The 23613-nt window shown below is 36.7% G+C and overlaps 1 protein-coding gene across 1 annotated transcript in view; it reads left to right on the plus strand.

The window, feature by feature from the left end:
- The window catches only part of MCMDC2 (minichromosome maintenance domain containing 2), a 43972-nt gene that overhangs the window by 12425 nt on the left and 7934 nt on the right, over positions 1-23613 (plus strand). The window contains exons 8-13 of the mRNA XM_015097792.4: positions 2403-2640; positions 9918-10123; positions 12942-13108; positions 13614-13793; positions 16168-16310; positions 22316-22425. Of these exons, the coding sequence (XP_014953278.1) occupies positions 2403-2640; positions 9918-10123; positions 12942-13108; positions 13614-13793; positions 16168-16310; positions 22316-22425 (1044 nt within the window). The remainder of the gene's footprint in view (positions 1-2402; positions 2641-9917; positions 10124-12941; positions 13109-13613; positions 13794-16167; positions 16311-22315; positions 22426-23613) is intronic.

Raw genomic sequence — 23613 nt, forward strand, 5'->3', positions numbered from 1 at the left:
AGCTGTGATCAGGACAGTCAAGATTCCCACCCTTAAACCATATGGTAGATAGTGAATAAATCTAAACTAATTAATAAGACAATTTCAGATAATAAATGCTATGAAGGAAATAAAGCAGGATAATGCGGAAACTTGCCCTTAGGAATGATTCTTTTCTTTTGGCTAAACTATATTTAGATTTTTAAAAAAATAATTTCCAATGAGAAGAACGTTTTAAGATGCCAGGAGTTAAAGAGTAATCTAAAAGCTTTTCTTACCTTTGTTTTCTAGCTAAGGCAATGCTAAATAACTTGTCATGGTTGAGAAAAAGAGCTGGATAAAATGGCATCCTCTTCCGCATCTGAGTTTTGAGCCAATCGAGAAATAAGACAAGAGGCAAAGGCAGTTGGGGGCCAAAATATCTGCTTTATTACTGATAATTTTCTTCCAACTAAATTAAGCACTAAGTAACCAAAAATAAAGAGCAGATCTACTCTGGCAAACAAATATCTAAATGTAAGACAGGCTAGTTAAATCTCGAATAATAGATTTTTTTTTTTAAATCACTAGATAGCTTTTGAACTGTCGTATTGGAGAAGACTCTTGAGAGTCCCTTGGACCTCAGGGAGATCCAACCAGTCTATACTAAAGGAAATGATTCCTGGGTATTCATTGGAAGGACCGATGGTGAAGCTGAAACTCCAATACTTTGGCCACCTGATGCGAAGAGCTGACTCATTTGAAAAGACCCTGATGCTGGGAAAGATTGAAGGCAGGAGGAGAAGGGGACAACAGAGGATGAGATGGCTGGATGGCATCACCAACTCAATGGACATGAGTTTGAGAAAACTCCGGGAATTAGCAATGGACAGAGAGGCCTGGCATGCTGCAGTCCATTAGGTTGCAAAGAGTCGGACACAACTGAGTGACTGAACTGAACGGAACTGAGATTGCTATCTAGAATAACAGAGGCCAATGTTGAATTTAGGGCTTCCCTGGTGGCTTAGATGGTAAAGAATCTGTCTGCAATGTGAGAGACCTGGGTTCGATCCCTAGGTAAGGAAGATCCCCTGGAAAAGGGAATGGCTACTCATTCCAGTATTCTTGCCTAGAGAATTCCATGGACAGAGGAGCCTGGTGGGCTATAGTCTATGGGGTCACAAAGAGTTGCTCACTACTGAGCAGCTAGCACTTTCACTTTCTTTCAAGTTGAATTTAAATACAATGAATTCTAGACACCTCTGCTTATTTTGAAGAGAAAAACTTATTAAAAGAATAAAAATATTGAAGAAAGAAAGCATTAATGAACAATGGACATTTTAAAGATCCTTTCAGTATTTTCTGCTCTGAAATGTTTTAAAATTTACTGATTTGGTAGTAGAACATGACTTATATGTAGGTGAAGTGTGCTTTCTCCTGCTAAACTCTAGAATTAGGCAGATTTAACCACCTAAATGTGGCAAGACCTACTCTAGGTAGGCCTCCCTTGGTCCATGGACATGGCTGAATAGAAGAAATCATTGCTCCGTGATGACAGCCCAAGAGGAAAGAGAAAGGGACTGAGTTATATGTGCACAGTTCTTCCCAAACTGACCCATTGGATTAAATTGCTCATTCCTTTCAGGAGCTGGACAGAATAAGGGAGTGGAGAAGGTCTAGAATGTTACAGTCTATGTTAAATTAGTAGGGTATAAATCTTCCCTTTTAACAGGAACATTCAAATATATCCCATTCTGCTTTTTCAGTTCAGTTCATTTCAGTCACTCAGTTGTGTCTGGCTCTTTGGGACCCCATGGGCTGCAGTACACCAGGCTTCCCTGTCCACCCTGGAGCTTACTCCGACTCATGTCCATCAGGTCGGTGATGTCATCCAACCATCTCATCCTGCGTCATCCCTTTCTCCTGCCTTCAATCTTTTCTAGCATGAGGGTCTTTTCAAATGAGTCAGTTCTTCGCATCAGGTGGCCAAAGTGTTAGTTTCAGCTTCAGCATCAGTCCTTCCAATGAATATTCAGAACTGACCTTAGCCCTCCCTAAAGCAGAATATTCAGTTCTGCTTTTTAGCCCTCACTAAATGTGATACTGTTTCGAACACAGAAATATAAAGGAAACACTGCAATACAGGAGCCTCATGATCTGACTTTGCTCACATTGGTCTTAAAAGGAAAAAATGAGGAATTTACTTGCAACCCACAGGCAATCTATGTGGGCACACAGGGTGTGCATCCTTTTATTATGTTCCTTGGGTAGAATGATAAACCAGAGTGACCTCCGATCATAATTTAGTATCATTGTATTAATTTGAATGTGGCATCATTAAAAGAACTGCAATTTCATATTTTAGATTAATGGAATTAGATGTCTGTATACCATTTGCTTGTTTTAAAGCCCTTTTTAATATGTGTATTAATATTTACTTTCAGTTCCTTCAGGAATTAGTGACAATTTCAGGTGTCTCCTCTCTCTGACTTCCAGCTCATGCTGGAAGTTTACAGCCATACTTGCCAACATCTTTGCATCACAGATTGTTCCTCCTGGGACTTACAATTTGCTCAAGCTCTGTTTGCTGATGAGTCTAGTACAGACAAGTGACCGTAACAAGGAACTAGAAAATTGCTTGGATATTTTAATCGTAACAAGTGATACTCTACTCATAGACAGGTAAAATATATGCCATTACAAATTGATCACAGATTGCATAAATCTTTTCCATAAAGATTATTATAAGACAAATATTTAGAATTTATCTGATATAAATTGCTCCCCACTAGCAAGTACTCTTTTTTAAAAGTTTAGTTAAATGTTCAAAAACCTAGGAATGAACTTCATATATTAATATAGTATGTGCAATTATAAGGCAAAAATAAATTTATAGAATGAAATTTAAATTAAAAAAATAAAAGTCCAATTAGCTCTAACTTAATTGGATAGATGATGTTTTGCTAAAATAAAAATTAAATCATAACGTAAATATAGTGCTAACTGCCACAGATTGCACCAATTTAATCTTCCATTAATGAGCATCAGAGTATTTGTTTAACAGTCTCACCAATACTGGGTATTATTAGGCTTTTAAATTTGGCCCTCTGATAGGTGGAAACTGGTATTTTATTTTAATTTTCATTTATTTAACTAGAAGTAAGTTTTAGCATCATTTAGAATTTATGAAACACTTTTTATTATTTTTCTATGAACACTGTGACCATTGTCCATTTTTAAATTAATCTGCTTATTTCTTGTTTATTCGTGATACCTCTGTAAATTAAAGCCCTTGTCTCTCTTTCTGTTTGTCATTAACCTTTTCCTGTAGTATTTGGGGCTGTATGAGAGATTTGGTGTTTTGTTTTTTAGGTAAGATTTGCATAAATAAAGTGAAGTAATAAGATCTTAAGTATGCAGTTTGATGAATCTTGACAGATACGTGCATTCCTATAGTCATCACCTTAATAAGATATGAAACATTTCCATTTTCCATCACTTTGGAAAGTTCCTTTATTCTCTCAGTTAATTCCTATTTCCACAGGTGATTTCTGTCACCATAAGTTAATTTTCCTGTTCTTGAATTTTGTATAAATAGAATCACACAGTGCAGCCTCTTTGGGATCTAATCTCTTTTGCTCAGCATGTTTTTGAGATTGGCCCTGTTGTGTGTGTGTCAGAAGTTCACTTGTTTTTATTGATGAGTCATGTTCCATTATATAAATGTCCCAGAATTTGTTTCTCCATTTTCCTAGTGAGGGACATTTGGGTTTTGCATGTTTTGACTATATAAATAAAGCTGCAATAAACCTCTCTTGTACAAGTCTTTTTGTAGACTTGTGTTTTCATTGTCTTGAATAAATATCTAGGAGTGGAATTGCTGTGTCATAAGGTAGGTGTATGTAACTTTATAAGAAAGTGCCAAACAGTTTTTCAAAGTGGTTGTGCAGTTTTACATTCCAGCCAACAAGGTAGGGTTCCAGATGTTTCTGTCCTCTCCAACATCCAGTATTGTCAGTCTTTCTCAATTTAGCCATATTAGTGTGTGTGAAATGGTATCTCATTATATTTCTAAGTTGCATTTCCCCGATGACTATTGATTTGAAATCTTCTTCATGTGCTTATTTGCTACTCATCTTATTTTATGAAGTGTCAAGTTGTTTGCTCACTTTTAAATGGAGTTCTGAATGCACATCCATTGTCACATATGTATCATGAAACTTTTCTTCCAGGTACAAAAACAGTTTGTATATTTTTTCTTAAAGATATATTTGATGAGCAGACCTTTTAGTTTTGATTATTATTTTATTTTATGTTTAGTGTTTTCTGGTTTCTGTTTAATAAGTCTCTGCCTACCTCAAGGTCATGAAAATATTCTACTATGTTTTCTTCTAGGAGCATATAGGTTTAACTCTTACAATAGGTCTGTTATTTATTCCAAGTCAGTTTCTGTATATATCTTGTATATATGATAGGTAGGAATCAAGATTAATGTTTTTCCTATGCATTTATCAAACTTTTCCATACTATTTGTTGAAAAAACTTTCCTTTCCCCATTGAATTGCTGTGGTACCAGTATTGAAAATCTGTTAAACTGGTTATATGGTTATAAATTTAGGTATTCAGTTTAACTGGGTATACATCTATTTGAACTTTCTGTTGTGCTTTTTTGACTTGTTTATCTATGATGATGCCTCACATTCTTGATTGTTGTAGCTCTATATTAACTTTTGAATCAGGTAGTGCAATTTATTCTTCATTTTTAAGATTTGTTTTCACTATTCTAGGTGCTTTGCATTTTCTTAAAAAGTTTAGAATCCATATGTTACTACCAATCTCCATCACACCAAAAAAGCCTTTAAGGATTTTGACTGGAACTGCTTTTAACTTATAAATCAATTTTGGGGAGAATTTACATCTTAACAATGTTTGGTCTTCCAATCCATGAATATGGTATATATCTCCATTTATTTAAATCTTAACTCCTTTCAGTAAATTGCAAAAGTCATGCACATAATTTGTTGATTACTAAGTATTTGGTATTTTTGATGCTGTTAAGCTGGAGACCCAGTTCCCCCTCAGTCTATCCCATCAGGAAGCTTCCATAAACCTCTTATCCTTCTCTATCAGAGGCAGACGGACTGAAAACCACAATCGAAGAAAACTAACCAATCTAATCACATGGACCACAGCCTTGTCTAACTCAATGAAACTATGAGCCATGCCATGTAGGGCCACCCAAGACAGATGGGTCATGGTGGAGAGTTCTGACAAAATGTGGTCCACTGGAGAAGGGAATGGCAAACCACTTCAGTATTCTTTCCTTGAGAACCCCATGAATAGTACGAAAAGGCAAAAAGATAGGACACTGAAACATCAACTCCCCAAGTTGGTAGGTGCCCAGTATGCTAATGGAGATCAGTGGATAAATAAAGAATGAAGAGACAGAGAAAGTAAAAACAAAACACATTTGTGGATGTGATTGGTGATGGAAGTAAGGTATGTTGCTATAAAGAGCAATATTGCGTAGGAACTTGGAATGTCAGGTCCATGAGTCAAGGCAAATTGAAAGTGGTCAAACAGGAGATGGCAGAGTGAACATCAACATTTTAGGAATCGGCAAACTAAAATGGACTGGAATGGGTGAATTTAACTCAGATGACCATTATATCTACTACTGTGGGCAAGAATCCCTTAGAAGAAATGGAGTAGCCATTATAGTAAACAAAAGAGTCCAAAATGCAGTACTTGGATGCAATCTCAAAAATGACAGAATGATCTCTGTTCGTTTCAGAGGCAAACCATTCAGTATCACAGTAATCCAAGTCTATGCCTCGACCAGTAATGCTGAAGAAGCTGAAGTTGAGCGGTTCTATGAAGACTTACAAGACCTTTTAGAACTAACACCCCAAAAAGATGTCCTTTTCATTATAGGGGACTGGAATACAAAAGTAGGAAGTCAAGAAACACCTGGAATAACAGGCAAATTTGGCTTTGGAGTACAGAATGAAGCAGGGCAAAAGCTAATAGAGTTTTGCCAAGAGAACGCACTGGTCATAGCAAACACCCTCTCCCAACAACACAAGAGAAGACTCTACACATGGACATCACTGGATGGTCCACACTGAAATCAGATTGATTATATTCTTTGCAGCCAAAGATGGAGAAGGCAGTCAGCAAAAACAGGACCAGGAGCTGACTGTGGCTCAGATCATGAACTCCTTAGCCAAATTCAGACTTAAATTGAAGAAAGTAGGGAAAACCACTAGACCATTCAGGTATGACCTAAATCAAACCCCCAACTATTATACAATGGAAGTGAGAAATAGATTTAAGGGACTAGATCTAATAGAGTGCCTGATTAAGTATGGACGGAGGTTCGTGACGTTGTACAGGAGACAGGGAGCAAGACCAACCCAAGAAAAAGAAATGCAAAAAAAGCAAAATGGCCGTCTGAGGAGGCCTTACAAATAGCAGTGAAAAGAGAAGCAAAAAGCAAAGGAGAAAAGGAAAGACATACCCATTTGAATGCAGAGTTCCAAAGAAGAGCAAAGAGAGATAAGAAAGCCTTCCTCAGTGATCATTGCAAAGAAATAGAGGAAATCAATAGAAAGTGAAAGACTAGAGATCTCTTCAAGAAAATCAGAGATACCAAGGGAACATTTCATGCAAAGATGGGTTCAATAAAGGATAGAAATGGTATGGACCTAACAGAAGCAGAAGATATTAAGAAGATGTGGCAAGAATACACAGAAGAACTGTACAAAAAAGATCTTCATGACCCAGATAATCGCGATGGTGTGATCACTCACCTAGAGCCAGACATCTTGGAATGTGAAGTCAAGTGGGCCTTAGGAAGCATCACTATGAACAAAGCTAGTGGAGGTGATGAATGCCAGTTGAGCTAAAAGATTATGCTGTGAAAGTGCTGCACTCAATATGCCAGCAAATTTGGAAAACTCAGCAGTGGCCACAGGACTGGAAAAGGTCAGTTTTCATCCAATCCCAAAGAAAGGCAATGCCAAAGAATGCTCAAATTACCGCACAATTGCACTCATCTCACACGCTAGCAAAGTAACCATACGTGAACCATGAACTTCCAGATGTTCAAGCTGGTTTTAGAAAAAGCAGAAGAACCAGAGATTAAATTGCCAACATCTGCTAGATCATCGAAAAAGCCAGAGAGTTAAAAAAAAAAACACACATCTATTTCTGCTTTATTGACTATGCCCAAGCCTTTGACTGTGTGGACCACAATAAACTGTGGAAAATTCTGAAAGAGATGGGAATACCAGACCACCTGACCTGCCTCTTGAGAAACCTGTATGCAGGTCAGGAAGCAACAGTTAGAACTGGACATGGAACAACAGACTGGTTCCAAATAGGAAAACAAGTGCATCAAAGCTGTATATTGTCACCCTGATTATTTAACTTATATGCAGAGTATATCATTGGAAATGCTGGGCAGGAAGAAGCACAAGCTGGAATCAAGATTGCCAGGAAAAATATCAATAACCTCAGATATGCAGATGACACCACCCTTAGTGGCAGAAAGTGAAGAAAAACTAAAGAGCCTCTTGATGAAAGTGAAAGAGGAGAGTGAAAAAGTTGGCTTAAAGCTCAACATTCAGAAAACGAAGATCATGGCATCTGGTCCCATCACTTCATGGGAAATAGATGGGGAAATAGTGGAAACAGTGTCAGACTTTATTTTGGGGGGCTCCAAAATCACTGCAGATAGTGATTGCAGCCATGAAATTAAAAGAAGAAAAGTTATGACTCCTTGGAAGAAAAGTTATGACCAACCTAGACAGCATTTTAAAAACAGAGACATTACTTTGTCAACCAAGTTCCATCTAGTCAAGGCTATGGTTTTTCCAGCAGTCATGTATGATGTGAGAGTTTGACTATAAAGAAAGCTGAGCACCAAAGAATTGATGCTTTTGAACTGTGGTGTTGGAGAAGACTCTTGAGAACCCCTTGGACTGCAAGGAGATCCAACCAGTCCATCCTAAAGGAAATCAGTCCTGAATAGTCATTGGAGGGACTGGTGCTGAAGCTGAAAGTCCAATACTTTGGTCACCTGATGCAAAGAACTGACTTATTGGAAAAGACCCTGATGCTGGGAAAGACTGAAGGCAGGAGGAGAAGGGAATGACAAAGGATGAGATGGTTGGATGGCATCACTGACTCAATGGGCATGCTTCTGAGTAAACTCCAGGAATTGGTGATGGACAGGGAGGCCTGGTGTGCTGCAGTCCATGGGGTTGCAAAGAGTCAGGCACGACTGAGCAACTGAAATGAACTGAACTGAACTGTTGATGCTGTTAAAGTGGTAGTGCTTTGTTAATTTTATTAAGTATTTGCTTTGAATATATAGAGATAGTGTTGATTTTTGTATTTGTGTCTTATACTCTGTGACCTTCTATCAGTAGTTCAAAAACTTCCTCAGTTAATTCCAATGATTCACCAATTTTGAGGCCTATTGTTCTATATAATTAGGTTCTCAGCCTGACTGCCTGTTAGAATCATTTGGGAAAATATTTTTTTAAATATTTATGCCTGTGGAGCACCCCCAAAGATTATATTGTGTGGAATAGGGCTTAGCATTGGAATTTTTTAAAGACGCCAAGCAATTTTTTTGTTAAAGTATCTTAGCGTAATAACCATTAGGCCCATCTGTGTTTTCACAAATGTCAAGATTTCATTGTTTTTATGGCTGAGTAATATTCCATTATATATATATTTATATATATACACCACATCTTCTTTATCCACTCATCTATTGATGGACACTTAGATTGTTTCTATATCTTGGCTATTGTAAATAATGCTGCAATGAACATTGAGGTGCATATATCTTTTCCAATTAATGTTTTTGTTTTCTTTGGATTAATGTCCAGAAGTGGAATTGCTGTATCATATGATAACTCTGTTGAGGAATTTCCACACTGTTCTCCATAAAAAGCTATATCAATATATATTCCTACCAACAGTGCATAAGGGGTCCCTTTATCCACATTCTTGCCAACAATTGGTTTTTGGGTTTGTGTGTGTTTGATAACTGTCATTCTGATAGGTGTGTTGTGATATCTCATTGTGTTTTTGATTTCCATTCCCCTGATGATTTTTTATGTTGACCATCTTTTCACATGACTGTTGGCTCCACAGGTGATTTTAAAGTGAACTAGGGTTGAGAACCACTGCCCTATAGACTTGCAAATTTTCCTTCTACATCTTACCCATTTTACATATCTTCAAATTAACATCTAAATTCCTTGGAATGACACATATTCTAGACATTTTATAGCATCTACCTGTTCATTCTTAAGAGATTCTGCTTCACCCTCTTTTGCACTGTATGTGTGTGTCTGGTCATCATAGTAGATCGCACCAGCAAGCTATGATTTCTGCAGCAAGGATTTACAAGCAAAGCTAAGCTAATCATATTCTTTTCTTATAATTTAAATTTGAGAAACAAAGAGGCTTGAGGCAATTGGCAAAGATATTAGAAAGCAAAAGGAAGTATCAAGAGTTATGTTGATACATAGGTAGCAGGGGTAGTCATGATTAACTATTTGCAAAACCTAAATGCAGAAGTTTTGAATAAATGAAAGAAAGCAGGTCATCAAAAGAGAAAGTCTTGGTTCAAATGTCATCTCTCTATAGCTTTCTCTGATTTTTTTTCCAGGAAGAAATAATTATTTTATGGATGTCCTCACAGCATTATTTTAGTACTCATCATATCATATTTTACTTTTTTGTTTTCATCTCTCTAAGGTGTGAGCTTTCTAAGTTGAGGACCAAATCTCATGTGCTCCTATGTGTTTTTATCCCTAGCACTAGTGCTCAATAAACATTAAATCAAATTAAATCTAATTGTATAGCTATTATACATTATGACTTCTGAAAATCAAATATTAAATAGTAGTAATTCATGATTTATTTTTTTCCCTTAGGCTTTTGAATTTTAGTATAAACCTTGTGCCCCGTGGTATACGTCATTCAGTCTCTACTGAAATTTTCCCTACTCTATCCAGGAATAAGTATGGAACTGGAGCAGTTAGCATTCAAGCTGGCAGTGCTTTGCTAGCTAAAGGTGGTATCTGCTTTATAGGAGACTTGGCTTCACACAAAAAAGATAAACTTGAACAGCTCCAGTCAGGTAAACAATATTTTTTCAAATTAATTTTTACCTATTTAACTTTTCCATCAGTGTCATGGAGTTGAGTGTGCTAAATCACTTCAGTCATGTTTGACCCTATGCGACCCTATGGACTGTAGCCCTCCAGGCTTCTCTGTCCACGGGATTCTCCAGGCAAGAATACTAGAGTGGGTTACAGTGCCCTCCTTCAGGAGATCTTCCTGACACAGTGATTGAACCCAGGTTTCCTGCATTGCAGGCCAATTCTTTGCTATCTGAACCACCACGGAAGCCTAGGACTTACCTAACAATAGAGGTTATAATGTACACATTTTAGAAATAGAGAAATTATATTAAATGACATTTCTCATTTTACCTTGATAAATAAAAACAGGAATTTAATGTGTAAATGCACTGTTTAAGCCTTTGCTCTCAGTTGTAACACATGAATTTGTATTAGAGTTAGTCACTCAGTCATATCCAATTCTTTGTGACCCCATGGACTGTGGCCCACCAGGCTTTGTTCATGGAATTCACCAGGCAAGAATACTGGAGTGGGTTGCCTTGCCTTCCAGATTTATTTCCTCTTCTTGTGTTACTGCACTAGTTAGGACCTTCAAGATGATGTTGAAAAACAGTGGTGAAAAAGAACATTATGATCTTGTCTTGTTCCTGATCTTAATAGGAAATTTTCAAGTTTCTCACCATTATGTATGATGTCAGCTATAGGTTTTTTTATGAAGTTCTTTTTCAAGTTGAAGGCATTCCCTTCTATTCCTAATCTACTAAGAGTTTTTAAATAAAGGGTGTTGAATTTTACCAAATGCTTTTTCTGCTTCTATTGATGTAATAATGTGATTTTTCTTCTGTAGCCTGTTGATATTATGGGGATTACATTAATTGACTTTCAAATGTTGAACTAGCTTTGCATACCTAACATAAATTCTACCTGGCTGTGTTGTATATTTATTTTTATATTTATTTTATATTTTATCATTGAATTAATTTGCTAATATTTTGTTGAGAATTTTTACTTGTGTATTCATAAGGGCTATGGTCTGTAGTTTTCTTGTTATATCTTTTATCTGATTTTGGTATTAGGATAATGCTACTTGAGCCAGATTTATAACTAACAAGGATATGGAGAAATAAGTATTGGGCAAAGAAAAGTTAGGGCTTTGCATTCTTGGCATACCAGCAAGCATGTGCAGCAATACACAGGAGACATAGCATATTGCCTCTGCCTGCAGAAATAGACTCACACTCATATGTTCAACTGATTTTTGATCACAACATCAAAACAATGAGGAAAATGGGGAAAGTTTTTTCTACAAATTATGGTGGAACATCTGGAAAAGAATTAATATTTGTTCATACCTCACAACTATACACAATAATTAATTAAAGATGAATCATAAACCTAGATGTAAAAACTTAAATTCTAAGGCTACCAGAAGAAAACATGAGAAATCTTTATGATTTAAGGGTGTGTTGTGTGAATGCTCAGTCATGTCTGACTCTGTGACCCCATGGACTGTAGCCTGCCACGCTCCTCTATCCACGGGATTTTGCAGGCAAGAACACTGGCTGCTGCTGCTGCTAAGTCGCTTCAGTCGTGTACAACTCTGTGTGACCCCACAGACGGCAGCCCACCAGGCTCCTCTGTCCCTGGGATTCTCCAGGCAAAAATACTGGAGTGGGTTGCCATTTCCTTCTCCAACACATGCATGCATGCTAAGTCGCTTCACTCGTGTCCGACTCCATGCGACCCCATGGACAGCAGCCTACCAGGCTCCTCTGTCCACGGGATTCTCTAGGCAAGAACACTGGGGTGGGTTGCCATTTCCTTCTCCAGAGGATCTTCCCTATCCAGGGATCAAACCTTGATCTCCTGCATTGCAGGCAGATTCTTTACCGCTTGTGCCACCAGGGTAGGCAAAGATTTTTTAGGCAAAACCCAGAAAGCAATTAACAGAAAATAATTGATGAATTGGACTTTATCAAAAATTTAAAAGTTATACACATCAAAAGGCCATTTAAAAAGTGAGTAGGCAAACAAAGGAAAATAAAATAATTGCAATACATTTATTTGACATAGGACATATACCTAGAACATAGAAGCAATTCCTACAAGTCAGTAATTTAAAAAACAAAGTGTATGTGTTAGTCACTCAGTCATGTCCAACTCTTTGTGACCACATGGACTATATATAGCCCACCAGGTTCCTCTGTCCATGGAATTCTCCAGGCAAGAATACTGGAGTGGGTTGCCATTCTATTCTCCAGGGGATCTTAACAACCCAGGAATTGAACCTGAGTCTTCCACATTGCAGGCAGATTTTTTTATCCACTGAGCCACCAGGAACCTCCCACCCTCCACCCCAACAAAAAAAACCCTAAAGAACCAGACACAAAATACCAGATTGTATGTATTATCACAATCTTTTCCTCTTTCATTGTTAACTTAGATGATCTGCTTTCTTTTTTTTTTCCCCACACAAAAGAACATTGCTTAATTTCAGCCTTCTTTGTAACCTGCATGATGCTACCAGTCTCCTTACCCTCTGCCTATTCATCCCAGTCCACAATTCCAGCTTCATGCTTTGGACTAATGGTTCTCATCGTCAGGGGATACAGAAACATTCAGATATTTTTCTTGCCTTCTTCTTTTTATGGCAAATCCTCTAATTTAGCCATATCCTGCAAAACCATCAAGTTTTCCTGTATCTTGCTATCTAAAATTTAGGTCATAAAATTCATTATAATAATATTTATTAATGTATAGCTATATTGACCAAAGTGAACTTAAGTAACAAATGGATAATATCTCTTGACTTAGCTGTGGAAAGTAGAAGCATCACAGTCTACATCTCGGGAAAGAAGTTTGGGGATGATGTGGATCAACAAATGACTTTTCCAGTTCAGTGTAGTTTTTGGTCTTTTCTTGATATGGATTCACCCTCAAGGAGAAATATACAGAAAACCAATATGCTAATTGGTCAGATGGTAAAGTATATGTGTATTTTATTGTTAGAATGTTGTTCAAGGAATTTAGTCATGGATTTTAGTCTCAATTTTTTAATAATAATGTTTTATTTTTATTTCTGTGCTTACTTTCTATACTTACTCAGATCCTGGAACTAAATAATGACATGGTTGTTTGCAATTTTTCATTTTTTAGTCATACAAAGCAGGTATCTGCTCACTAGAAATTATTATTTGAGTAGGTAGTGGGGGAGGTTTTAATGAATAATGTATAAGAAAATACTCAATAAAGAGCATTTTAAAAAATTGGTTACCACAAAGATCCCATGCTATTTGGGAATCACTTTAAATGAAGTATTATTTATAATTATTATTTAAATTATTAACAGAATTATATTACTATAGTGTCAATTACATTAAATTATGAAACTATAATTGTAATGATTATTTTATTTTGTTATTATTTAAAGTGTTTGTGAAAATGCCAGTGTTTAATATTTGCCTTCTACATTTTTGTTTGAGGTAGGATTGCAGTTTAATTCCAGCTAATCTTGTAGAGTCCTTTGCATTATTGATTAACTGCAACGAATCATCTTCTTGCCACCCACTTCTTCCAACTGTGCAACATACTTTAAAGAAAGCCATTGATCCTGAAGGGCTGCTTTATTTAGCTTCTAAACAGTTCACAACCGAAGATTTTGAAAAGGTAAAGGTAGAAAAAATGAGTGCCGTGAATATTTGTGTTAATGTTTCTCAATTTAAATAAAACTCCCTTTGAACATTCAATTTTCCTTATTTAGAATTTTCTTTTATTTCAATTTGCTTTCAGCTTTTAAGCATTTTGAGGACATTGTATAGAAAATATTTTAGATTAGAATTAAATTAAAAGCTATAAGGACATAGATATTAAAATGTTGAGTTTATTCTTTGAATCACTAATCAGATCACCATGGTTTATCTTTCCATTAAAACATTCAAAATAGAATATTTTTATAAAACATTATGATGAGAGGCTTTCTAGATACACAGTTTTTTACATTTTACAAACTATTCAAAGGGAATAGTTCTGACTATAGGGAGTATGTATCATGACTCACAAACCCATTTATTTTAATGTCTTGACCTGAAAACATGTGTGGCATGTTCAGAGAACCTGACAGCTGGATGATGCAGATTGAGTAATGACTCTAATAGCTATTAAAGGTACTCAAGTATTTACAAGCGAAGCCCTTTTAATATTAACTGTTGAGAAATCTGTCCACAATAGAGTAAAGTGTCTGTGTAGGATAGCTAAATGGCCTGTAACGCTGGGAAGTGGGAATCCACAGGTCGGCAAATTTTTTGTTCATATCAGCCTTTTTTTGCAGCCCAAATTGCATGGATAAAAGGTTGAAAGGTGGAGTTTATTCGCATAGATTAAAACAGAAAAAGAACAATATTTATGATAAAATAAGGTCTTTTCATTTGTTTTAGTGTGTATAAAAAAAGGCAATTAGTCTTTAGGAACTGGGGTACTAAATGATATAGACATGCTAATAACCTGGAAAAATTTTTGCCCAGTTTTTCCCTGAAAAACAAACAAAAAAATCTATGGATTTAATTAGTCAGGCATTTACTGAGTACTTAATATAGATGAGCCTCTTTCTGTTCTTTTATATTCTCCTAGAAATGTACATTTTTCTTCCTTAGTTTATCATTTAATTGAGATGTATGAAACAAGGGACAATTTAAAGTTGTGTTAGGTGGTGCTGACTATAAGTATTGCATGACTTCAGAAAGGAAGGTATCAAGTAGAATGCAAGAGTTACGAATAACCGAAAAGGTGGTGAGACTTTAGTTGTGCCTTAAGAAAAGATAAGATTTAAATTATCCTCCAATTAAAACTAAATTTTACAAGAAGGAAAAAAAGAAAACAAAAGGTAAGATTTAAGTGACAGGAAGGATGGACATTCTAAAAAAAAAAAAGCTAAAAATAAGAGCAAAAACATAAAAGTCGAGATGAGTACACATGGAAAACTATGAGAAGATCTGTCGACTGGAGCAAAAATTATATTATGTAGTCATAAAGATTAGGCAACTGTTGAAGAAGTTGATAACTGGAGGCCAACGCTGGCTCCTGTGCTACATTCCCAGTAGCAGAGACAACAGGTCTTTTATGAAGGGGCATGTGGATGTCTTATCACTGTGACCCCATAGCATAAAACCTAGAGAGAGCTACAAATGTTATTGATAGTATTGTTCTGTTCTGAAGGCCTAGAGGGAATTGTGGAATGTAAGAAAAATAAAGACAGGACATATCCAACCCAGGACATATCCAGATCTTTTTAAAAAGTTATATGTAAAATACAGATATAATAGTTAATAGCAACTTTATTATGGATGGTTTTTCTTTTTTGTTTCCTCCTGTTGTTTTTCTGGTTTTACAACTCACAGAAACAAAAGAAATGGTGAATGGTAAAAAGTCTGGAAATGGTGTCATAGAATAAGGACTTGAGGAACTGGGCATCAGTCAGAAAGAAAGCACAAACTCAGAGAAAACAGTGATAATCATTAAGTTGAGGGCTTATTTTCTACCCAAAATCTTTCTGAATCTTCAAGGCCCATCTTCATAGTAGTTAACACAGTACTTCCACATCGCTGGTCTTTAGATGTGTTTTTTAAAAGGAAGGAAGGGAAGGAAGAAGGCCAATGAGAGAAAGTTTTCTAGAAATAAACTGTCAGAAAATTAAAACTATTCAAAGCGAAATGAGATTCTGAGGGGAGCTGTCTCCCACTAGAAGGCTCTGAGTAAGCCTTTATTCCACTGGAAGCAAAGACTTGATAGTCATTCAAATACATTGCACAGAACATTTCTGCACTAAGAGAGAAGAATAGGTTATTCTGCGTAGACTGTGATATTCTTTGTAAGTATAATATGATTTAAAGTGCTCAATGGCTTTGGATGGCTCATATATTTAATCAGTTTTGATGTAAATAAAGTATGCAAACTTTAAAAAATAAAATGACCATATTTGGACTTTTGTAATATAGGTTCTCTTAATAAAGTTTGAATTTCTTGAATTTTCACACTTTCGATTTAGCTGCTTGCTTTTGCAAAAAATTTGAATGTCGAATTCAGCTTGGAGGCAGAAAGAATGATTCATGGCTATTACCTAGCAAGTCGCAGAATCAGAACAGATTCTATATATGGATCAAAACTGTCAGCATCTGCATTAAAATATTTGTAAGTATTCAATTTTAAAATCATTACTGACTTTAAAAAATCTTTGCTTACCTTTTTTTTTAGCTGTGCTGGGTTCTCCTTGTGTGGGGTTTACCCTAGTTGCAGAGAGTGGGGGCTACTCTTTAGCTGAGGTACACAAGCTTCTCATTGCAGTGGCTTCTCTTCTTGTGGAGCATGTACTCTAGAGCTCATGGGCTTCAGTGGCTGCGACGTGAAGGCTCAGTAGTTGTGGCTCCCCGGCTCTAGAGCGTAGGCTCAGTAGTTGTGATCCAGAGGCTTACTTGCTGTGCCGCATATGGGATTGTCCTGGACCAGGGATCGAACCTGTATCTTCTGCATTGGCAGGCAGATTCTTTTTCACTGAGCCACCAGGGAAGCCCCCATTATTTACTTTTAAATGATGTGTTTAATTAACTGTTTCACTTGTTTTTTGATTGCTGGGTGGTTGATTTACAATATACTTTGTTCCAAAAGAATTTAAGGTAACTTAATTATTTCTTCTGTTATAGCCTTACATCGTTTGAACCTCCAAAAATTTGTTTTCACTAAACTACTTTTTATTGGATACCTGGTGTCAGGTACATCTGGAAAAAATGCACTGAATTTTTTAATGCAAATGATTATTTTTTTAAAATGTGGTTCAGTTCAGTTCAGTTCGCTTCAGTTCAGTTCAGTCGCTCAGTCGTTTCCAACTCTTTGAGACCCCATGGACTGCAGCACGCCAGGCCTCCCTGTCCATCACCAACTCCCAGAGCTTACTCAAACTCATGTCCATTGAGTCAGTTGACTTTCTAGATATTTTATAGTTGAGCTTAGAAAAAAAATTTATGTTATTCTTTGTATTTTTAAACACTTTAGTACACTCAAGTACTATTGCTCCTTAAGAAGTGTTTTAAAACTAATTTTTATTATAAAAGTAAAGTATGGACATAGTGAAAGAAAAGTCTAAAATAATGAGTTAAGTCCCTTGCTAACCCTACCTGTGATTATCTCACTCCCTGGAGATGATCCCTGCTAACAGGCTTTGTGTGTCCTTTCATAAATTACCCATTCAGATACTAGCATATACAAATATATAGTTTAAATATGTGATGTATATTAAGTACATATTTTATTTGAATGTTATATATTTTAGATTAATATGTTATTTAACATATTATATAAAAATATTTTTATAATATATAAATACATATGTAGCCATACTGATATTCTCTTTTTGCCCAAATGGAATCATGCATACATCTCATGATATCTCACTATTAACACATAAAGAATTGCCTCATTCTGTTTTAATAGTTCCCTTACAGTTTTACTGTGTTATGATGTAGCTATTCCATAATTTAAACAGTCCTCTGTTGATAGCCATTATTCCATTTAATATAGATTACTATGTAATCTCAACCCAAATTATGAAGTAGGACCAGGGGTAAAAATAATCTATTAAATAAATAAATATCTTGTTATGACTGCAGTATAGAATAAGACAAGTGGAGGACTGATAGGAAATGTCAAGTATAGGACTAAAAGAGATAAATATGTTTAGTTAATTTCTCCAACTCTATCTTCATAGAACTAAAAAATTGCGACAGAAAAGGAAGTTAGAAATTAACTGTGATGTTTTAAAATGGCAAACAGAATTATATAATGCTGTTTTCTGAAGTAATATTTCAAATACTCAATACTCAGAGCTTAAAAAGTTTGAAAGCCCTATTATCTCATTTGCTTTTTCTCTGTCTTAAAAAGATGTTTTTAATTTAAACTCACATAGCCTCAGTTTACATTTGACTGTACTAATCCAAGAATAAAACAGAATTAAGTTTAGTATGACAACTCTACTGTTTCCTCTTGTAGAAATAAATACTAGAGATGGAAATGGGTCTTATAAAATAGTCAAGTAAATGAAGCACTTCTCAGAAGAGTCATAAACCTTGACTTTTTCTCCTGCTTCTATAGACAGGTACCTATTAACACCAGCCATGCTTAATCTCCCTACAATGCAGGAGACCCCAGTTCGATTCCTGGATCAGGAAGATCTCCTGGAGAAGGGATAGGCTACCCACTCCAGTATTCTTGGGCTTCCCTTGTGGCTCAGCTGGTAAAGAATCCACCTGCAATGCAGGAGATCCTGGTTTGAGCCCTGGTTTGGGAAGATGCCCTGGAGATGGGGAAGTGTATTCACTCCAGTATTCTTGGGCTTCCCTTGTGGCTCAGCTGGTGAAAATCCTGCTGCAATGTGGGAGACCTGGGTTTGATCCCTGAGTTGGGAAGATCCTCTGGAGAAGGGAAAAGCTACCCTTTCCAGTATTCTGGCCTGGAGCATTCCATCGACTGTATAGTCCAGGGGGTTGCAAAGAGTTGGACACGACTGAGTGACTTTCACTTTCATGCTTTTCTAGAGAAGTGGAGCTGAACAGTGCTCTTTGCTTTCCCTCAAAAGCTGTATATATATTCTGTCCTGGTCAAAATTTTTAGAAGAAGTTAGGGTGAGGACATCAGGAACATGATAATTAAATTTGTAAATAAGCAACTCTGGAGAGATCTTCACAGACTCAAATTATTATTTTAGTCTAGCAACAAGAAAATTAATAGGACAAATGTAATGTATGGACAGAAGTTCGTGACATTGTACAGGAGACAGGGATCAATACAATCCCCATGGAAAAGAAATGAAAAAAAGCAAAATGGCTGTCTGAGGAGGCCTTACAAATAGCTGTGAAAAGAAGAGAGCGAAAAGCAAAGGAGAAAAGGAAAGACATAAGCATCTGAATGCAGAGTTCCAAAGAATAGCAAGGAGAGATAAGAAAGCCTTCCTCAGTGATCAATGCAAAGAAATAGAGGAAATCAATAGAATGGGAAAGACTAGAGATCTCTTCAAGAAAATTAGAGATACCAAGGGAACATTTCATGCAAAGATGGGTTCAGTAAAGGACAGAAATGGTATGGACCTAACAGAAGCAGAAGATATTAAGAAGAGGTGGCAAGAATACACAGAAGAACTGTACAAAAAAGATCTTCATGACCCAGATAATCACGATGGTGTGATCACTCACCTAGAGCCAGACATCTTGGAATGTGAAGTCAAGCGGGCCTTTGAAAGCATCACTACGAACAAAGCTAGAGGAGGTGATGGAATTCCAGTTGAGCTATTTCAAATCCTGAAAGATGATGCTGTGAAAGTGCTGCACTCAATATGCCAGCAAATTTGGAAAACTCAGCAGTGGCCACAGGACTGGAAAAGGTCAGTTTTCATTCCAATCCCAAAGAAAGACAATGCCAAAGAATGCTCAAACGACAGCACAGTTGCACTCACCTCACATGCTAGCAAAGTAATGCTCAAAATTCTGCAAGCCAGGCTTCAGCAATCTATGAATTGTGAACTTCCAGATGTTCAATCTGGTTTTAGAAAAGGCAGAGGAACCAGAGATTAAATTGCCAACATCTACTGGATCATCGAAAAAGCCAGAGAGTTTGAAAAAAACACATCTATTTCTGCTTTATTGACTATGCCCAAGCCTTTGACTGTGTGGACCACAATAAACTGTGGAAAATCCTGAAAGAGATAGGAATACCAGACTACCTGACCTGCCTCTTGAGAAACCTGTATCCAGGTCAGGAAGCAACAGTTAGAACTGGACATGGAACAACCTGTTCCAACATATTTCCATTTCCAAATAGGAAAAGGAGTACGTCAAGGCTGTATATTGTCACCCTGCTTCTTTAACTTATATGCAGAGTACATCATGAGAAATGCTGGGCTGGAAGAAGCAGGAGCTGGAATCAAGATTGCCAGGAGAAATATCAATAACCTCAGATATGCAGATGACACCACCTTTATGGCAGAAAGTGAAGAGGAACTAAAGAGCCTCTTGACGAAAGTGAAACAGGAGAGTGAAAAAGTTGGCTTAAAGCTCAACATTCAGAAAACGAAAATCATGGCATCTGGTCCCATCACTTTATGGCAGATAGATGGGGAAACAGTGGAAGCAGTGTCAGTTTGGGGGCTCCAAAATCACTGCAGATGGTGATTGCAGCCACGAAATTAAAAGACGATTACTCCTTGGAAGGAAAGTTATGACCAACATAGATAGCATATTCAAAAGCAGAGATATTACTTTGCGAACAAAGGTCTGTCTAGTCAAGGCTATGGTTTTTCCAGTGGTCATGTACGGATGTGAAAGTTGGACTGTGAAGACAGCTGAGCGCCGAAGAATTGATGCTTTTGAACTGTGGTGTTGGAGAAGACTCTTCAGAGTGTTGGACTGCAAGGAGATCCAACCAGTCCATCCTAAAGGAGATCAGTCCTGGGTGTTCGTTGGAAGGACTGATGCTGAAGCTGAAACTCCAATACTTTGACTACCTCATGTGAAGAGTTGACTCATTGGAAAAGACCTTGATGCTGCAAGGGATTGGGGGCGGGCGGAGAGGGGGACGACAGAGATGGCTGGATGGCATCACCGACTCGATGGACATGAGTTTGAGTGAACTCCAGGAGCTGGTGATGGACAGGGAGGCCTGGCGTGCTGTGATTCATGGGGTCGCAAAGAGTTGGACACGACTGAGTGACTGAACTGAACTGAATGTCTTTAATTAGGTCCCAACCTCCCTGATACTGAATGCATGGGAAAGGGGTGATCTGCCTTAATATGAAAAAGATTTGAGATTTCATGTTTTTATGTTTAATATGAATAAGTAATGTAATAGGGCTGTAAATAATACTGTGATTTGGGGTTGTATTAATAGAACATAGTATCAAGAGTTAGAAAATGCTTATTCTGCCCCAAGTCTTCTCTACTGATCAAATCACACTTTAGTACTATACTGAAAAGGAATATTAACCAAATTTGGTCACTGTGTAGTACTACGTGATTTGATTCAGTATCAGGGAGGACACAGCCAGGATGATAAGGGGCATGAAAATCATGTCACATGACATATTAAAAGAACTAGGAGGGACTTCCCTGGTGGTCCAGTGGTTAAAACCTTACACTTCCAAAGCTGGGGGTGCAGATTTCTTGGTCAGGGAACTAAGATCCTGTATGCTGTGGAATGTGGCCAAAAGAAAAATAGAACTAGGAATATTTATCTTGGAGAAAATAAACTATGGAGCAACTAGAATAGTTGTCTTTGAATATCTGAAGAGCTGTCTCATTTAAAAAGTGTTAGATTTGTTTTGTAATCCCAGAGGACAAAACAGAGACCAGTGGGTGTAAATTGCAGTGAAACCAATTTCAGTTTACATTTATATAATCTTTGTGGGTGAGTCCCCAAATTTTCAAATGTGTCATTTGAAATCACAATAACCCTATTAATTTTTATTATCCCCATTTTATAGCAGAGCTTCAAAAAAATCTTAGAAATTAAATGATTCATACGAACTCACACAGCTAGTAAATTTCTAGAGACATAGTTCAGATTTTCTGATTCCCATGTGCAACAATCATTCAAGTGCCTTAAAGCTAGCTTAAAAATAATAAAGGAATGGATTGCTTTCCGATTCTCAGTGAATCCTAGGGTAAGTTCAAAAGAGACCAAATAATAAGTATCCTGGGATGCTGTATAGAAAATTCAGTTATCTGATGGGATGTTGAAATTTGCTTTCTAAAATCTCTTCAACACGGAAATTTCAAGATTCTGTGAGGACTTCCAGTGGGTTAAGAACTGGGAGAAAAGACCAAGGATGTGTCTGTAAGAGATATTTAGTTAATTTTCTAGCTGTGTATTTAACTGAACAGAACTTGGGGAGGGTAATGTGTAGAATAATAAAGAAAAACCAGGATAAAAGCCAATTCTTTGATAACAAATCAGGAGACTTCCTCATTCTGAAACAGTCTATTCAACTTGGTAGAAAAAAAAATGCTTTGTAAAGAAACTAAAATTGTTTTAAAAATAAGGCTGATCTTTAAGGTGTGGCTTATGTTCACACATATCTTGTTTTTTTCTTGCCAAAATATATATTGTCTTTATAATATCAGCATATTTTGATTGGCCTCAATTTTCTCTTTTAGAGTTTCCCTATCTGAAGCCCATGCTCGACTGAACTTAAGGAATAAAGTGCTTAAAGAAGATGTACTAATTGCAGCCTTATTATTTGAAACATCTCTAACACTGAAATATGGTAATCTATTAAGTTATTAATGATCACTATAATTATATTTAAACTTAAAGATTTTTAATCTGTTAAGATGTTACATATATCTTAAATATTATTTTAAAGAATAATACATTTCTACAAGATAAGTCCACTTTAAATTTAAACATTTAATTATTGTTTACAGGTCATATCATTATCTGATATTAAGTTCTTAATCATCCATGGTTATTCCTATACTTTAACTTTTGCATTGCTTAGAAAATTCTGAAAAAGTACTTAATATGATGCATGAAATGATTTTAAATTTATCTTCCTTTTACATTAGCATGCAACATATAATTGTCAAGCAAATCCCCCACAGTGGAATTAGACACTAAGCCAAAGAAAATATGATCAACTTGTATTACCACCTTTTCTGAATTACTAGTTATAATACTGTGACTATAGCATTTAATTATCTGAAATCAAAGGAGCTTATTATGGTTTTGCTAATAAAAATCTAAAAAGAGCTGTTAAAGGTGAGAGTAAAGAGAATTATCCTTGCAAAGTTCTTTTTGAATTATTCAGCTCAGTTCAGTCACTCAGTTGTGTCCGACTCTTTGTGACCCCATGAACTGCAGCACATCAGGCCTCCCTGTCCATTACCAACTCCTAGAGTTTACCCAGACTCATGTCTATTGAGTCAGTGATGCTATCCAACCATCTTATCCTCTGTCATCCCCTTCTCCTCCTGTCTTCAATCTTTCCTGGCACCAGGGTCTTTTCAAATGAGTCACCTCTTCACATCAGGTGGCCAAAGTATTGGAGTTTCAGCTTCAACATCAGTCCTTCCAATGAATATCCAGGACTAATCTCCTTTAGGATGGACTGGTAGGATCTCCATGTAGTCCAAGGGACTCTCAAGAGTCTTCTCCAACACTACAGTTCAAAAGCATCAATTCTTTGGTGCTCAGCTTTCTTCACAGTCCAACTCTCACATCCATACATGACCACTGGAAAAACCATAGCCTTGACTAGACAGACTTCTGTTGACAGAGTAATGTCTCTGCTTTTGAATATGCTATCTAGGTTGGTCATGACTTTCCTTCCAAGGAGTAAGCGTCTTTTAATTTTGTGGCTGCAATCACCATCTGCAGTGATTTTGGAGCCCCCTCCCCCCACAAAAAGTCAGCCACTGTTTCCACTGTTTCCCCATCTATTTGCCATGAAGTA

The sequence above is a fragment of the Ovis aries genome, chromosome 9, assembly GCF_016772045.2.
Source record: "Ovis aries strain OAR_USU_Benz2616 breed Rambouillet chromosome 9, ARS-UI_Ramb_v3.0, whole genome shotgun sequence".
NCBI classification, from domain to species: Eukaryota; Metazoa; Chordata; class Mammalia; order Artiodactyla; family Bovidae; genus Ovis; species Ovis aries.